Source organism: Zonotrichia leucophrys, chromosome 3 (assembly GCF_028769735.1).
Source record: "Zonotrichia leucophrys gambelii isolate GWCS_2022_RI chromosome 3, RI_Zleu_2.0, whole genome shotgun sequence".
Taxonomy (NCBI): Eukaryota; Metazoa; Chordata; class Aves; order Passeriformes; family Passerellidae; genus Zonotrichia; species Zonotrichia leucophrys.
Genome location: NC_088172.1, coordinates 51127942 through 51147033, shown reverse-complemented (window position 1 = coordinate 51147033; position 19092 = coordinate 51127942). Strand labels below are relative to the sequence as shown.

General features: G+C 38.8%; 1 protein-coding gene across 1 annotated transcript in view; it reads right to left on the bottom strand.

The window, feature by feature from the left end:
- The window catches only part of ESR1 (estrogen receptor 1), a 158071-nt gene continuing 138979 nt past the window's right edge, over positions 1 to 19092 (bottom strand). The window contains 4 exon segments of the mRNA XM_064708184.1: positions 1 to 4960; positions 4963 to 5174; positions 6777 to 6960; positions 12891 to 13024. Coding sequence (XP_064564254.1) covers positions 4839 to 4960; positions 4963 to 5174; positions 6777 to 6960; positions 12891 to 13024 — 652 coding nt within the window. The 3' untranslated portion in view covers positions 1 to 4838.

Sequence of the window (19092 nt, the reverse complement as noted above, 5' to 3'; positions counted from 1 at the left end):
TTCAACATCAAATACATTGATAAAAATCTTGCACCAATCAGGTAGCCTACCATATTTTTTATTTAGACTTTTTTAGAACTTTTTTAGGCGCAAAACAAAGAAAAATATACCTCACCAAAACCAAAGTTGTCAAAAATTTCATATGCATCAGTGAAAGAACAGAATACTTTGACAAATACATTACGACAGCTGAGCCTATACCAAAGAAAGGACTTTGCATTGACAGACTACATAGTGCACACAAAAGCATTGGTTTCATAGTACATACAATAAGGTAATACATAAAGTGGCTTGGTAATGCAAGTCTCGTGACCAGCAGTCTATCCCTCCCTTTTTCAATGGGCACTTTCTGAAGAAACAGACTTCTAATCATAGGCACACAGGATTGCAGAATTTTCTAATTTGCAAGATGGCAGCATATATTTTTTTCTAAATTTTTGTTTATTTATTTTCTTTAGGCACATTTGAATGCAAAAGAATGTAATATGTCTCTAACACAGTGCAAAACCAAGTACCCTTTATGGGCAACAATCACTTTGAAAACAACCTTCAGGATATAAGGCTACCTACATTTGAAGGATGAAAGGGAACTGTGAGTAGAAAGAGTAGGATATTAATATTGGGAAAACATTAATTTTAAACTCTGAGATCAATTTGAGATTATGCTACACTTGCAGGTGACAGCAAAGATTGGTTTGTATTAGGATACCATTGTTAACATCACCCTTCTATTACATGTGTTGACTCAATATCTGTAAAGCCATATCACGGTTGTAGAGAGCATTGAAAACATCAGTGTCTTTATTCAAAGTAAAAAATGCACTTCACACAAATTCAGCTGAGAATGCCTTATATACAAAACCCATTATGTGTACGTTAAGTTTGCACTCCAATTTTAAAGCAGGAAATTATATACACAGAGGGGCTTGCCAAGTTTTCACAAAGCCTGCAATAAGACTAAAGACCTACTGAGGCAGATTTTTTATTCTGTTGGTAGTTTGCTTATTTTTAAACATTTGGCACAGATCTTAAGGAATTAGTTGCTATCAACTGAAATGGATGGAGGCTCCAGTACAAATCCTGATTCATATGAAGGGGATGGTTTGGGTTTTTTTGCTTGCTTTTTTTCAACTCATGGTCCAGGGATCTGCTGACAGTCCTTGCAATATCCTTGGGAGCTCAGTTTGGATTATTTCTTTAATTACACTTTTAAACCCCTCATTGTAGAGAAGAAGAAAAATCATCAAGTGATGTCACTGAAACATAATAGTAACTTTATCACAACACACACCAAAAAACTTTCATTAAACTATGTTACCCGAGTACAAATCTTACTACCCCAACTGGGAGTTTTACCTGAGACAAAGTCTGCAACATTGAGACATGGCTCAAACCACTATAAACCAGAGTAGCTTTCACATATTCAAACACCACATATTCTGATGCCACTAAGTGCTACACATCTCCCTATCTCCTCTTCTACCTCCCAAGCTTTTTGCAATACTTCAGTAACAACCATGTTCTCAAGCACAGCAAATTCGTCTGGTCTATTTATGTTTGCCTTGTGCTGGTATTACATTGCCTATGTTTCTAGAGGGTTTGTTTTTTGATGTTTTTGTTTTTTTAAAAAAATCCATGTATAAACATTACAAAATAATTATTTTGTTAGCTGTCCAGAGACATCACTATGAATGTTTTGGTAAAAGCATAATTAGCTGCCTTGAAAAGTTTTCTTTCTTTTTACATGCTATATATTTTTATGTAATATCCAGCACCAGATATTCAGGTAGTACTGGTTTGTCAGCTGCAAATATAAAGTATATATGTATATATATATATATACACACACATAAAATAGCATCGTGTGAAATAACAATTACCAAATGTCAGGCACAATTGTTTGCATACATGAGAGCATCATTCAGAAATACATATGAAAAAGTGATTTTTGTATCATTGACTTTATTTAATCAATTAAATAGCTACATTCATCTGTCTGATATGGGGGCCATCTTTATAGATAACTCTGGGAATGTTACTATATTCATTAAGGTGCTGCTTCAATAAAAAGTTAATGACATGGATCCTAAATCTGCCCCGAGGTAAATTAATGTATTACTGGGAATCACTCTTTCTAGGTTGCCCTTCACTGTTGCCACCACAAACACGAGAGGACTGGATGAAAGCTAAATTGCTTCCTTGTAAGGCCTGATCCCAGGAAAGAATTAATAGTTATTGTGAGCTGACTGATATTATTCTATATATTCCAAGACACATTATGATACCCTTCTGACTGCTGCGTACCACTTCAAATCATGCTTTTCCATCTTCACTAGGAAAATCTCATGAGAGTAAAGGTACTTTCCCTCTATGGTATCATCCAAATCTGACCCTCTGTTGTGAATTGCTCTCTGTGTAATACCTTTTATGCTCCAGGTCAAATTTACACTTGAATCAATGTAATTACTCATTCTGGGATGTAGGAAGGGAGGCATTCATTTAAACCAATTTGTTTTCCAGCTTATGAGCCTGATCTGTGTGTTCTAGCCTAGACAACAAGTTGCATGTACAGACAGTATTTAAAGAGCAGCTCTAATGCACACTAAGTTACAAGTAAATTATGACGGTGTAAGCACATGAATTTAACTACAGGGATTCCTGTGCTCCATTCAGATCTTAGCCTGCACTCATTTCAGTAAACTCATGGTTTTTCTAACACATATGTAAACCAGCCACTAAAAAAACTCAAAATTTCCATTTTCTTTCATGACATTTAGGAGCCTTCAAAAAGCCCTTAGGTACCAAATAAGCGCTCACACACACACACACGTACACACACACACATGCTTTTACTGAACACACAAAAAGACAAAATCTGCAGCACATTCAGAAAAAAATGACACCATCATATGCATCAAGAAAAGGCCTATGAACTTACGGGGATCGCTTCACATGTTTAGGCTGGCATTTTTCAAGGAATCTTCTCAAACATTGGTAGCATGTAGCTTTAGGCTTTCAAACTGCTCATATCCTCAGATATGTACATTAAACTATTATAGACACCATTATGTACATTCACTAAAGAATTGAATGCTTAATTGAAGCACAGACCTGTCCTATGCCTTGCTGCCTTCACAACTGCTGTGAAACTTGATCTCACTGCACACAGACTCTGCCTGTGTGACAGGGAGTGTGATTAGACATAGGCACTCCTGTATGGCATAACTTGCACTGTTTCCTATATTGAGTTTCTATGGGATATTCCAATCAACATAAAGGTTTCAACTATAGCAAAAGCATCCCTGAACCATTTCACTAGCACTGTTGCCAGCTGCTATGGAGCAGCCTACACATATGCTAGGAAAACAGCCTCACTGGTAGGGCGGTTTCTTCCAACCAGCTGTTGGAATAGTCCCTGGTCCGTGCTAACTCCCAATCTGCACCTGTAAGTCAGAAGTGCAGATAGCACAGGCAAAGTTTATCATTACATTAGTAAAATAACCCTGGCATATGTAATAATCTCATTCCAGTACCCAGCAAAGTTCCCTGACATTTAGTTTTCTAGCACAGAGTCAGTCAAACAGCAGCACCAACTCCTACTTTGGATAGCATATCATGTGGAGTTCTTCAGTCTCTTTCACGTCTTGTTGAAACTCCTGATGTCAGTGGACCTTTTGTATATTTACAGTTGGTCTGAAGAATCAAACTGATCCTTATGAATATCCTTAGGAGCTACAGATATGCATGGAGAAAGATTCATCTTTCTGAACATGCAGTCCCAAAGTCTGCACCATGTGCGAGGCTCATTGCCTAGTGTTGGTGTCACAGGTGAGCTGGCACTTAGCAGTGATTTTGAAGCATGCCACAACAAGAGCCAAAGAATGCCAAGGCAAAGAAAAACCTGCTGCTCTGACTGCAATGCTAGCCCTCCCACACACAGTTACACCACACTCTGCTAGAGTGGGATGGGATCATCCCATCCTTCCGTGCCAGTCTCACACTAGCATCCTCACCCCTTGCTTTGTAGCACAACAAAGCACAGGATAGGGGAGGGATTTTTTGTAAATAGTGCTGGATCCTGCATGTGTGTGAAGACCTTTTTAAAAGACCTCATGATTTTTGTAATCATCTGGTCTGATTCAAGAGTAATTCTCTATGTTATCACTGTTTGCCATGTTGCCCTGGATTTACACTCTTGGGCAACAAAACTATTTAGCTTTCTAGGATCAGACAAAATAGCATGCATGCAAAGCAATTCATCTGGAGGATATGGTAAGGGTACCTAAAAGTTTGGTCAGAATGAGGTTGAAAGGGAGTTGTCTGGTGATGTAAGCCAGTGAGGTAAAATACTATAATTCTCAGACAGCAGTTCCTTTATACTGTAGGAAGAGAAGAGGCAGGAATCTCACTCACAAAGGCAGTCTCTCACAGTGCAGCTTCCCTATGGCACACAGATGCCAGGTAACTTTCTCTTTACACTGCCCAAAAAGTCATCCAGAATCTCTACCAAACTGCTTCAAAGTTTCAAGCAAGTAAAGGACTAAGTGAGCTCAGGATTTTGGATGGATATTAACAAAGACCACCACTCATGAAGATACCAATATGCATAGGTGGTATGGTCTATCAATTTATAGCAAAATGAATGTATGCTTCAGATGAGGACTTAGTTACCCAAATAAGATGCAAAATTAAATTAAAACACTGCAAATTTTAAATCAAGTTAGCCAGACAATCCTTCCTGGCTATCCATGGTAATGAAATGTCTTCCATTTAGCATAAGCAATCAATTTAGGCAAGCGCTTGATAAACACTCATATGGAAAATGCTGGTGTCTGTTGTCACTGGAGTGTTTTCAAAGGTGGCACTGTAGATGAAATGAAGCATGAGCTAGGTAGAACACTGATGGGTTTCCCATACCACTGTATATGCTGACTCCCATTTATATTGTATTCTGCATATTCTCCTCTTCTTTGCTGCTAACATAGAAAGACTGCAAGGAATGAGATGAGGCTGATGCAGTTGTCAGCTGGCCTCTGTTCTCCTCCTCCACGGGCGCAGCACTCCTGGCTGCTGGCGCATGCAGCCGGTGAGCGTCCAGCATCTCCAGCAAGAGATCGTAGAGCGGAACCACGTTCTTACACTTCATGTTGTACAGGTGCTCCATTCCTTTGTTGCTGTGGGTTGTGATGAAAAAAGTTACTTCCCAAATATGCTATGGGGTGAGAAAGCTACCAGCTAATAATATTTGCTGGGTTCATATAAATCCTGTCTTGTACTAAACAAATTAGCTGTGCATTTGCTGTACACATCTGCTACAGTTAAGCAGACAGGAGCACCTTCAAAGAATTTTACAGACAGATGTAGTCAAGAATGTAGCAGGCTGCTATACATCTAGAATTTCCTTAATTGTACAAAGTCTTTTTAGAGGGAGGGAAAAAAAGGTTCATTAACACAAGAACAAAGAAACTCTACAAAATGACACAAGCGAAAAAAACCACATCCCCTGACTTTCCCTCAAAGATCTGTGTATCAGTTCAAGAGGTAAAATCTGCATGTTTCAGCTTTAGTAGCTAAGATGTGGCATTTAATTTAAATTTCATTAGCTGAAATAATGAAAATTAAAATCTGTGTAGCAACACTTCCTGTGATTTCATAATAATAAAATCTATAGCATATCTTCATAGAAATTTATCCTCTTAACACCTCATCCACTGATAAGTTACCTTAAAACACAATTTGGGAGAATCATTTGCTACAATTACTAATAGGGTGTCAGGCAGCTCACCTCTGATTAGCAAAAGAAATGGTCCTCTAGACTGGAATTTAGTTTTTCTGCATTTATCCTCATCCGTACAATTCACATAATAATCCTAAATCTCTTTTCTAAAGTGAATTGCAATCATGACACTTGTGAGAAGTGGCTGCATGGAAGTGAAAGTTTTATTGAATCTTATAGGAGACTGAAGTTTGCAGAGCTAGGCTACTCCTACATTAATATTCTACTCAGTGCTTTCCATACACCTGTGTCCAGGTCTGGGGTCCTCACCCTGAGAAAAACTTAGACCTGTTAGAACAGGTTCAGAGCAGGGCCATGCAGGTGATGCAAGGGCTGGAGCATCTCTGCTATGAGGAAAGGCTTAGAGAACTGGAGTTGTTCAGCCTGGAGAAGAGAAGGCTCCTTACACAAGCCTCCCAGAACCTGAAGGGCACCTAGAAGAGAGCTGGAGAGGGACTTTGTACAGAGGCATGCACCTACAGGACAAGGCAGGGTGGCTTCAAACGGAAAGAGGGCAGGTCTAGATTAGGTGCCAGGAAGAAATTCTGTACTGAGAGTTGTGATGCACTAGAAGAGGTTGTCCAGAAAAAATATGGGTCTCCCATCCCTGGAAGTGCTCAAGGCCAGCTTGGACAGGGCTCTGAGCAACCTGGTCTAACTGGAAGGCATCCTTGCCCATATCTGGAGGGTTGGAACTAGATCATCTTTAAGTTCCCTTCCAAACCAGGCCATTCTGTGATACAAGACACACAAGATTAAAAAGCAGATACTCCTTTCTATCAAACTATCAACATTATCAAACAAAAGGCAGAGGAAAAGACAACTAGAAGGGATAAATGGGGTAAATATTTGCATATGGAATTTTTTTCCTTTTCTTTTTGGTAACAGCCCCTCACACAGTTTGCCCTCCCATCCATGAAGGAGAAGCGTGTATGTGCATTTGTGACGCCTCTCTTGCATGCGCCCAGTACAGAGGTGCTGACTGTGTGTTTGCTCTCACCTCATGTGTCTGATGTGAGAGAGGATGAGGAGGAGCTGAGCCAGTCGTCTGTGTTGCTGCTGCAGAGAAAGACCTGACTTAGCCATTAAGTGGATCAGAGTATCTGTGATTTTGTCCAGGACACGGTGAATATAGTCTTTCTCTTCCAGAGATTTCAAGGTGCTGGAAAGAAAAGTGTACACACCTAGAGTAGGAGGCAGAAAGAAAAGAAACAAACCACAGACACAAATTACTTTGGTGGACTCAGAGTTGCCCAAGGTATGCCCTGTGCTGCCTCTTAAGCTGTGTTAAGCCACAAGATCTGACTGTGTGCCAGCTCTCTTGCTTGGCAGCCGCGTCGCTGCTCTGAATGACCCTGGAGCATGGATTTGGGCACTATGGGAAAAGCAGGAGGAGGAAGACAATGCCACTTTCCTGCCTGGGTCTCACCAAGGTCTGCACCAGGTGCTGGGTGACACCTGCAGCTAGTCCTATCTGTGGGCTGTGCTCTTTTCCTGGTCACTTGGCTCTGAAACCTTGAGGAGATGCTGTACCCCTTGAGAGCTCTGGAATGCTTATCGACCAACCAACCCAAGCTTTCAGCAGATTTTGCCATTTCCCCTGTTGTTTAATATTTGATTTTTAGTGATTTTTCTAGACAGTTTAGAACTGAAAAGTGTTACCACAAAACATGCAAACAAAACCAGGGGTTTTTAAGGGATGTTTGCCTCAACAAAACTCTCCCAACCAAGGAAAAGCCTTGAAAGGTGTGCTCCTTCACCTGCAAAGCTGACTCTGCTTTAAAAACAGCATCCAAATCAGCTTGTGCAAATTTAGCTGTCTTGAATAGCTTACTGCTGAAAGTGAGCAGCCTGAAGGTTTGGATCAGATAAAAATTTTTCCAGAAGACAAAACACCTTAAAACTCCCTCTCCAACAGCCCCTCTACATCACCTACAAGAGTCTCTAATCCAGGCATAAGAGTTTTTGCTGCTAGTAAATCTTGAGAGCATGAAGCACATCAGCTTTCAAAATGGAAAAGTCTAAACTATTTTGGGCTGTTTTATCTTGATTTTTTTCTGGACAACAACACACAGCCAATGTCAGTCAGGTCACAACAACACTGTGCTGCCAAAAGAGAGTTGTTGCATTCACAACAACACTGTGCTGCCAAAAGAGAGTTGTTGCATTCAGCATCAGTTTTTAAATCTTTTGGACTGAACCAATAACTCTAAACAGGTCATATTGCCATAATCCAGTCCTGAGGCACCAGAGGTTTAAGATGTGCATACAGGAATACAATCAAACTGGCTGCATCATAGAGTGTTCATTGTCTTGTGTCTATAACAGACTTGACAACTCCTGTGCTTTGGCCCTTCTGCATCAGCTTACAGAGCAAAGAAGAGATCTGGATTTTGTCCTTGGGAAAAAAATGGTTTCTGGAATAATTTTTTGTTTTTCTTTTCTTTAAAGCATCGTATATAGCAGAACATGGAATGCAGTTATTAAACTATTAAGAATAAAAGACATTCAGACACTAGTATGCACACACAGACAGACATGTATGCTATAGCTTGTCAGATATATATGGTATAGCTTGTTTTTATTGTTTGCAGCCTTGGGGCTACCACTGGATGTGAAGATACTTTGCTGTGCATCTGAGCAGTCAGGGAGTTGAGATTTTTTTTAACATCTTGGCCTCCCTCATCTCCTCACATCATCTGGGTACTTCAAGGACATGACACCTAGAACTACTGTAACCTACAAGTAGTTTTTATGGGTTTTTTTCTCTCTGCTAAAAAGAAATGTAAATGTGTTAGTGAATGTGAGTGTCTCTGGGGAAGAGTAACCAAGAAAACTGTTTTAAAAGGATAACTCCAACATAGTACAACTTCTGAAAATTATCAGTCAGAGTGCTTAATTTTGGTAATGGGTACTGCTTCAAATTTGATATAGATAATTACCACAGTGGCATCTTTTCTCACATGGCTTTTCATAGCTATTATTATTATTTTTACTGAAATTCACAAACAGAAACTGGTCCCTGGGCTTTTCTCAGCTGAACATTTTTCACCTGACTCTGAACACCCTCACGTATGCCTATTGACAATACAAGGTTTGATAGCTTAACGCATACTGTAGGGGCAAGATTCTTAAATATCACTGGCAGAGCACAATCCACTAGAAGGAAATATTAATCTCATAAATGCACAGTGCCTCCAGAGAAGTTTGCTTCAGCCACAGGAAACTATTGTGCTCTTGCAGCAATACCCCATAGCTTCATATTACTGAAACTAGTAAAAGAAAGTAATATTTAGGAGGAATTTTTTTCTCACCTAGGTCTAGTCTAGAAGCTATTAAAAACTGTAAATCACAAAAGCACTCCCCAATAACTGTAGAGAATTCAGGCAACTGCCAGTCAATAACTGCCAAGAAAAATTATGTTTAGTTTTCCTTTCTACACCCTCACAGTGATTGCTCCTGCCCCAGGCCATTGACCAGAAATTGCCCCAAAAAAAATGCTGGCTATCACACACACATACACATCCAAGCAGAGCTTTCAAATGAGGGTGCAGAAAACTGCCTTAGCAAAGTGAAATTTAACAGTCTCCAAGGCCTTTCTAAGCCTAAATTCAATAGCTACCAGGTTGATTTCCAGCCCTCTCTGTAGGTCAGTGTTGTAAAACCTAACAGGCACAAGAACAGAGAAAGCACCACCCCACAAGCAAGCAAAGCCTGTTGATTCACACCCATAACACATACCAGAACAGGATCCCTTGGGGGCTGCTGTGCTACCATGCCAGCCCTTGGCATACACTGATAGAATTTTATAACTCTCACCATATACAATTATATATTTGTTGCATTTTACTGTAGAAGAGAATGTCCTCAAAATCTTTTCTGCCACAATAAAACCCAGTTTAAGGTATTTTTTTACACTTAGAGTTCAGGCTCACAGAACAAGACCCAATTGCTCTGTAGTATTCCACTACACCCAATTGCTGTGAAGCTGTAGCAAAACAGGCTGAGGTACGAGGAAACTCGTCTCTGTACCATGCACTCCTGGAATCATCCAGCCCCCGAAATAAAGAAATAAATAAGCACAATCTATCAGGAACAGAAAAACATCAGGAGAAAAGGATAACAAACAGTCACGTGGAACAATGTATCAGGAGGTCTCCCATATTCATCAAATCAACAAAATCTTTCCAGCTCTGTGGACTAACCAGCTAACTAATTAGGTTAATCGGCTTCTAAGGCAGATGTGACCTACATCATCATGTGCAAAATGAAAGCCTGTTGCTTTGCCACATGGCATAGGGTGGTACCATCCACAAATTCCTCTTCTCTGATACGCTCACAAGTAAAACATCTGGCATCATGTTGCCCTTTCATGATTCTAATATTTATTTTCCAATGTGAAGTAATAGCTGAATGTGGTTTTCAAAAACCTTACTTTGCTTTTTAGTCAAAAGATTTATTGCTGCAGCTTTAGAGGGGGACCTTTAGGTTTGCTATTTAGATAGACACAATTATGTCCTTGTTGTTACAGACATGTTGTCACCTTAATATCTCAGGAAAACTGCGGTAGTAGCATAAGCATCTACCTTGGTTTACAAACAAAACCTTCCATCCTTTCTACATGCACTGAGCAAATCTAAAAAAAAAATAAAAACTAAAACTGTGTTTTGTCCAAAACCGCATGGAAAAGGAGTGTAAAGATATTAAACAGCCTTGCAACATGTTGCAAAACTAGAAATGTCCAACAAAGGCAATAAACAACTCTACTTCATGTGAGGAGACTTCCAGATGTCCAAGGATTTAATAAAGAAATGTTTGTGTATACTCACTGAATTAAATCCACACAACGATTTAGAATGCAAATGCGGACTGCTTTTAAACACAAGATGCAGCATAATCAGTCCTATTTGTTTAATTAATCCACTTGTTTAAACCATTTTGAGATCTGCTGGTTTAATCACATGCATATATAATGCAGACAGCATAATAAGCCAAAAATTGATTGTGTGTTTATCTGCTGTTTCTTTAGCAATAGTTCTTTAGTACTTCTGTGAAGTAAAGCAACTCCAGAAGACATTTTAGAGGATCTATGCCAAACTCTTACACAACTCTTACACATACCCCAAATTATGCTACTTATCTCTGTATTGCAGTCTAATGCCTCTTAATTTGAGCATCTTGAGAGTCTGATAGTCAGAAACTTGTATCCACATTCCCACTGTCTAGTTTTGAAAGTAGTTTGTTGTAGGAATACAAATATTGAAATGTACCTTTATGCATAAAGATAATGACATCCAATATGGACATACATTCTATGGCCATATATACATTGAGTTTACAGTCGTCCCATCTCTCATGTGCAGAAGGAAATCTGCCTCTGATTATCACTGACTTCACTTGCTATATATATTTTTTTTCCTTTTTTTTAACAGTTTTTCCTTAGGAGAATCCTGTAATGAAAAAATCCCATTAACACAGTGAGATGTGCTTATGAAGAATAGCTGGTGATGCCTGGCAGGGCTTTGTTGGAATAAAATATTTTGTTTTATGAATCAACACTAAATACAAATAGGCACATGACTTAAATTTTTCATGTTCAAGACATGAACATCTAATTTCTTTTATTCAAACCTCCACTTCCATTGTTTCTAACTGAAATTCAAAATTTTTATAAATCAATTACATATTCTGGATTTATTTAAGAAGTTTAAATATATTAGCTTTGAATACATTAGCTAAAATTCTGGAGGAGCATTACTTTCCAGGAAGAATATTTAACTCTAGGAAATATTCTGTTACAATTATCAGGGCAATAAAAGAAAAATAAAATGTCAAACAGTAATTAGAATTGTCTTATCCTGGCAATTAAGGTAAGACAATAGCCCTTCATTCCTAATATGCCACTTGCTTTCCTAAAATGTTACTTTTTGGCAATTGGTTACAGCCACAACAAAACCTGAACCACATTCATATCTCATAAAACATGCATAAGGCATTTTGTATTAGATTGTACAAATACACAATTTTGCTTGGACTTGGAGGAGACAACATCCAAGCTTCCATAAAGAAAAGTGCCTGATCAATAAAGCAATATCTGCTGTGTTTACAGTTAGCCTTTGATGCCATTATCCTAAATTTCTTTTTCCTGCAATTTGGGCAAGTGATCTGTTAGACATCTGGTTAAAATGGAAACAGAGCCCTCCACATCTGTTTTCTCTAGAGGGTGGTACCATCCACAAGTTCAAAGGCAACAGGAAAAAGTTTACAAGTGAGTAAATCCTCAGCATTGGGGAACTCTGGCATCTTTAGTCACCAGGTAACAGCTTAGCAGGGAATTTTCTCTAAAGTTTTTTAGTTTGGTGCCTACATTATTATTTTAGATGTCTATCATTTCTATGAGAATACCATGGGTCGCATTTCTGCATATAAAAACAAATTTTCTGGAGGTTTTTTTTTTTCATTTCAAACTGAAGAGTCCTCTGGTGTGCAACAGAAGTTTTCTGTCACAAGTTTCAAGTTAAATTTGCTTTTTCAATCATCTCATGTAAAATTCAAATCATCATAACCTTACACTTGTTATCGAGTCATATATTTTTGAAGTGTACCTCAGGATGAGATTTACAGCCAAAAACTATAAAGGAAGTGGAAAGTGATTACATCAGTTTAGATGCCTATAATTTAATATAAACTAAACCATGATAAACTCAATCACATTTTAGCCCTTCTTTCCTTTTATTTTGCCATCACCTGAGCACTGCAGTTAAGCACTACCTTGGGGTGCCATGTGTGTGGTTCCAGCTACTTCAGTGTCTTGTAAGCAGAGTTTTAAGACCTGGCAACATCTAGTACAAAGCATTCCTCTGACCACTCTCCACATCAGCTGCACACAATGTGTCACCTACTCACTGCATCCATTTTCTGGGCCTCATCTACATCACCAGACAGATTTGACTGTGCCCACCCCTGCCTGGAGGTCCTGCCTGCATCTGTGTTGAAAACTCCTTTCCCATGCTGCTGTCTCAAAATGAAAATGCCATTAAGGACAGCAAGCAGTGTTCAACCACATGCCAAAGCAGCCACAATTACCCAAGTGACAGCAAAGCACACAACTTACCAGAATTGAGCAGGATGATGGACTTAAGGCACACGAATTCCTCCCCCTGAAGGTTCATCATGCGAAACCGAGCAGCAGTAGCCAGCAGCATGTCAAAAATTTCCACCATGCCCTCTACACATTTCCCTTGATTCCTGTGTGAATACCATCAATGGGGAGACATTCAGTTTTAACCTGATGGTGCCATGAGTTTTTCATCCCCTTGGACCAACACCCTCCAATTTGATTTCATCAGCTCATGAGCAAGTATGTGACTTCCTACTCTGGGCACATTTGATATATGTGTGATTACAAAAGCACTGTTTCAAGTAAAATAAATAAACTATTAAGTACTGTATTTCCAAAAAAAAATCAGTTTCAGGAACCCATCACATTACTGTGGTGGAACATTTTAAATTGACTCAACCAAACCCTTATATTGAGAAAAAGATTTGTTTGAAACTACATTTTGATTTGTGTGGATGTGTTCTGCTTTTGTTACTTTGCTTCCTCTTTCTTTTCTTTTTTTCTAACCATTTGCACTTGTTTATAGCTGCCCGAGCAACCTTTAATGTTCCAACACACTTCTGTTGATGTTCAATATCAACATAATCCCTCCTTAAAGAACAAGCTTATTCATGAGTTCAGGAAGGACCTAAGAGGCCAAAATCATGCCTGAATGACTGATTAAAACTATCAGTTCACTCCACATATCGAGTAACTTTTTACATTGCAGCATTAAACAAAGCTGAAATTTGGAACATCTCAAAGCGTTCATTAGCAAAGGCGATTAACCATCTCCTGCTCACAGCGTGAGGCATTCCCACTCACTAATTCTCATCTTGCCCATTCAACCTGCAGCTGAAGAATTAATGCAGATTGTAATTATTTCTTGTGAAAACTTAGTCTGCAGATCTTTTGGTCATTTTCATTGCTACCCTTTACAAGAACTACCTATTTTTACTTCTATTAGGCCTTCCTGAGTGAAATTTTAATATGTAAGACTTAATGAGTGATCCGATCTGCTGTTTAGAAATATAATACTTTTTAGATATGGCTTTCATCAACAAAATTAAGAAGATAATTGCTACAGGAAGATGCAAAAGAAATTTCAAATGAACAGACTATGATTTATAACATGAAAAAGATTGAGCATGTCCCAATTTCACTGTCACAAGAAACCTGCCCAGACAGAGATACCTGCCTCAGGTCTTAACACAGATGTGCTGTTGAGAACCTGTAGCTGATGTCTGAACCCACACCAGAGCCTCAGACAAAGAAGACATCTTCCCTTCTGATTGCAGACTGAGAAACCTCTTTGCACTCTCCAAGGCATCAGGACAAGTTCCAATGCTTCTGATACAATATATTTGCATACAACTATAGAAATATTAATTTCCTCTCTGTAGAGTTTAGCACAGAGGGCTAGAATCCTTTAATAGTTTTGCATAAACTTAAATAATGCCCAAAAAATCTTTGTTTAAGAATTTAGTATTTCAGGATTTTGTAGAAAGAAAAAGCTTCTGTGGATCCAAAAAATGACCCATATTAAAAAAAAAAAAAAAAACAAACCACATTTTCATGCCTGACTGAGATATTTATTTCATTCCTAGTATCCACAAAAGTACTGCAGCCAGCATTCAAAGCTTTTCAAAATATTACACAGTCTGAACAAATTGCAAAATTTGCATGTCTACCATCAGAGGAAAAAAAAGAAACAGGAAGTTATTTGTAAACTCAGACTATTTAACATGCCTTATGGTGCCTCCTGAGACAGACATTTTGATAGCAAGTAAGAATTATTCCAAACCTCCTAGAAAAACAGGTCAATAGACTGTAGTTTACATAATCAATATTCCAATCATGATTCTCTTGCTGACAAGTATGACCTCTGGACAAAAACCCCTAAACTAGCAACACATATTCCATGCCCTTAAACCAACATGTGTGCCTCTTTCCCGTCAACTGAACTCGCATGATAGAGGATTAACAAAAATTATGTAAATTTAAGAGATTCTAAATTGTTCCCAATCTCTTTTGTTTTGCTACCTCCTGTGTGTGTGAAAGACCAGGCTACTCCATAATGGGAAAAAAAAAAAAGAAAAAGAAAAAAAAAAAGAGTACCTCTTTAGGTAATATACTTTAGGTGAAGTTATATACCCAGCCTTAGGTATTCACAAGTGCATGGAATGGCCTAGAAATTTCTGCTTTATTTTCAGAGGTAAGAAGCAGATCCAACTCTATTGACATCAATGGAAACTGCAGGAGTTACAATTGTTGCTACAACAATTATTTTATTTGTGAATCCACAAGAAACTATCTGGAACTGGAATCTCCGGTTCTCCTGAACTGCCTTCTAACTTTCTAACATAAGCTGATAATACCATCACATCTTCACAGTTATGTGTTATGTTGATAGGGAAGCCTATCTTTGAAAGCCTAGAGAAGATTTTCCTGAAAGACAAATTAGCAATAGATTCAACAGTTATCTTTTTCCTAGCATCTTGCTGTTGTCTTTGTGTACTCTCATCTTACTGAAGAGAAGACAACAAAAGCTTGTTTACTGCACCGCATCACAGTGTATTCTCAGAAGAATCCTTTAAATTTGGCCACTGGGGAATGTTTAGGAAAGTTAAATCATTTTAATTAAAGGTCTTAAGTGGCTGCATAAAAGTACTGTGTGTATTAACTTCAGTAGGTCTCTAGAATCACAGCACCATCCAGGCCAGAGGGCAATTCAGAATGACTTTAGCCCAGCCTCCCACTCAAAGTGGGGTCAGCTCACTCAAGTCTTTATGCAATGCTGGTCTTGAAAATCTTCAAGGCTGGAGACTGCACAACCTCTCTCAGCGTAATTACTTTCATCATCATGTGTTTTTCCTCCCCTACATCCAATCAAAACCTTCTCTGCTTCATTTTATTACTCCCATTTCTCAATCTCCCATCAGGCATTTCAATAAAGAGCCTTGATAACCTCCTTGTAGACTGTAGGTCATGCAGACTTAAAAGCCCTTTCTCCTCCAGGCTGAACAAATCCACTTCTTCCAGCCACAAGGCAAGGGATCTGGCCTTGGTGGCTCTCCACTATGTTTGCTGATGTTTATTAATATATTTTCTGTAATAACTGGATTTGATATTCCAGATAATGAGTGCCACATAAAAGGAGGATAATGGCTTCCCTCCCTCTAATGCTCGTGCTACCAGTGATAGTGGTACCAGTACCAGGGCTATTCCACTGTATGTAGGAGTAAGAATCTAAATTTTATTTCTGTCTTGGGAAAAACCTAGACAGCAGGAATGCCTTTAACAGAAACACAAGATCAAGTAAACATTAATAATGAAGAGTGCTTGGGTGAAGGGAAGAGGGACTCAAGGACTCAATGGATGTTCTCATCAAACTTTTAATTCAAAGGGAAATGCTACAGACAGATGCACCACCAAAACAAAGTCTGACTGTGTTTGTTATCTCTCTGTCTTCTTCCACCATGGTACTTCACTTATTAAAAAGGGACTGCCAAGAACAGATGGGATATACAAGGCTAGGACAAGGAATATCAGCTTCAAAAGTAGACCTAGTAACTTCGTGATGAAGCCTCTAAATAAGGCTTGGATGTGCTCATAAGCCTAAAGGTAGGTTAGGAAACAGGGGAGAGGTAAACTGCAAGGATAACATTCACATTTCCAGTTAGAAAGGAGGGAATTCACAGATTTAACTCAAATGCTCATGCTCTGACACAGGAGAACAGTAAGTCTGTGCACAGACTTCCAAACAAGAGAAGATCTTTATACACATTAATGTATTCTATATAAACTAGTTCTATTAATAGACATTGGTAGAAGCTCTCTACTCCTATGTGAAGCAATGAACTAAAGCAGCTTAAGGAGGTGGGATGTCAGGAAAGCTCCATCTGCAAGGATTTAAGACCAAATCAAGAACATCTACCTGGATGCCTTAAATACTGCCAGACAGGTATTATAGGGCTATTTAACTAACAGAGGATTCCACCTTTTCTTAGTGCTGTGCTTTATCAATCATTAAAAGATGAGAAAATTGTTATCAGTAGAGAAATTTTTCTTCAGACCATCCTGCATTTAATCAGTAACACCAAGGGATTGTGGAAAAAGTTTGGGGAAAAGTAAGCGGGAAAAGAATTAAAATCTGAAAAAAAAAACCCCAAAGCTCTAGAACAAAAAAAAAAACAATCTGAAAAGAACAGGAATCAAAGAGAAAAGCAGAAACTACCAAGTGAAAAGTAAATCAAAGTGTCAGATGTGAATCCTGCTGATAAAGAGAAATGCTTATTCTTCTGTCATTATCCAGGAGGTTAGATATCATTTTGCTTTGAAAAAAATGTTGTTTTGATCACAGCAATCTAGCTTGCACCTTCACACAAATCAACCAATAAGTGGTAGGTGGTCATGAAGGTGTGAGCTATGGAAAGGGACAAATTAATTATATGCAGGTCTTGTTCTACAGTTCTGTTTTGTTGTTTTCCATGTGTTTTTTGGTTTGGGAATTAGGGAATTTTTTAATTGACTTGTTCATAAGCCTTCAGAGGTAGAAGGCTCATCCCATTTCTCCCTGAATACTGGTTTTCAATTAACACACCCTGGGGAACTTGATAGACTACAGCCAATGGCTGGCATTACAGCCTGCTCTTCCAGAGCGTGTTGTTAAGACCCCATTGTTTCTTAGTCAATATCAGCTTAAGAACAAAGATTTGGGTCAATTGCTGGCTAAAACATATTCAAAATTTATAAAATTAATCCAATATTTAAAAGTCATAATTGAAAAATATATGTTATAAATACGAAGCAGCACATTTATAAATAAAAAAGAGGAAAAAAAAATATTCATTTTGAAGTTATTTTCACCTAGAGTTAGTCACAGGTTACCAGAGCTGCGGATGTTGCACGAATTATCTGGAAATAATCTAGTTCAGTGGCTCTGCTCAGGCCTATATATTGCTGGGTTTTCAGTATCTCCAAGGACTGAGACTCCTCTTGTCCTGTCACTGAGAAGAATCTTCCACTGCCTTCTTTACTTCCTCTCTCCATCAGATATTTATCAGACCTGAGTCTTTTCAGATTCTCCTTGTTACGAAAGTTGTTCCAGTCCACTCTTTGTGGCCTGTCACTGGCCTCAGTCCAGTATGTACATGTCTGTCTTGGGTAGGGTAACTCAGAACTGGACACAGCACTCCAGAATCCCCACAGCATATCTGAGCAGTGAGAGAGCATCACCCACCTCCAGATGCTGCTAAAGCTTTTCCTAAGGCAGTGTGGGAGGGCAGCCTGCTGGCTCAGAGGGCACCTAGTTGTGCTGAATTCTCAGAAAGTTTATGGAGTTTTCCCCACCATGGTGTTCTGGAGCCAATTCTGTATTTACCTGCATGCACAGGCTTAGGGAGGTTTCCTACTAATAGGTTTTGTTATTATGTCTTTCCTGTCCACACCATCCTGGTTTAAAGCTCCTTCACCATGTTGGCCAGTCTGTGGGAATCATGATTTAGCCCCACTTCATGGCATGTATCTCATCTCTTCCGAGACATTCTTGATCCTCACAGCGGGTTCCATGGTAAGGAGGGTGAATCCAGCCCATCGATATCAGCTATGCAATCAGTTGTTGCCCTGCAGGATCTGCCCATTCTGCCTCCAGCCCTTTCTCCTCAGCTGCTCCCACGGACTGCACCCCCTGGGCTCCCACATGTTTCAAACTTGCCCTCAGAGCCAGGTGGCCAACCATGGGTCTTTCCTGACTTCATGACCAGAGGTTCATCCAGCTAGGCAAACAGGGTAAGAGCAGTACTCTGCACATTTGAGCAGTGGTTAATCAGGTCTGAAACACAGAGACAATTAGCTACTAAGTACTTTTAAAAGATTCTTCTCTTTGTAAAATATAATGTGAAATGGGTCTACAAATATGCCAGGTAGGAAAAATCCCCAAAATGCTGCTATGATAGTTCTAAGAAAACTAATTATTCTTTGGTCACATTTAAGACATTTAGATTAGAAAATTATTGTGAAAGCTCTCCATTTGGGAATAATAAAGCTAAAATAATTGGCCAAAGAAAAGTTATTCTGATTTACAGGAGGGCCTTTTTCAGTTTAATTTATATTCAGTATGAGTCACCATAAAGCCAAAAAAAAATTAAAAAATTCTCTCCATATCAGAAATGCAAAGAAAGTTTGATTTTGGAAATAGCAGCATCACAGTACAATG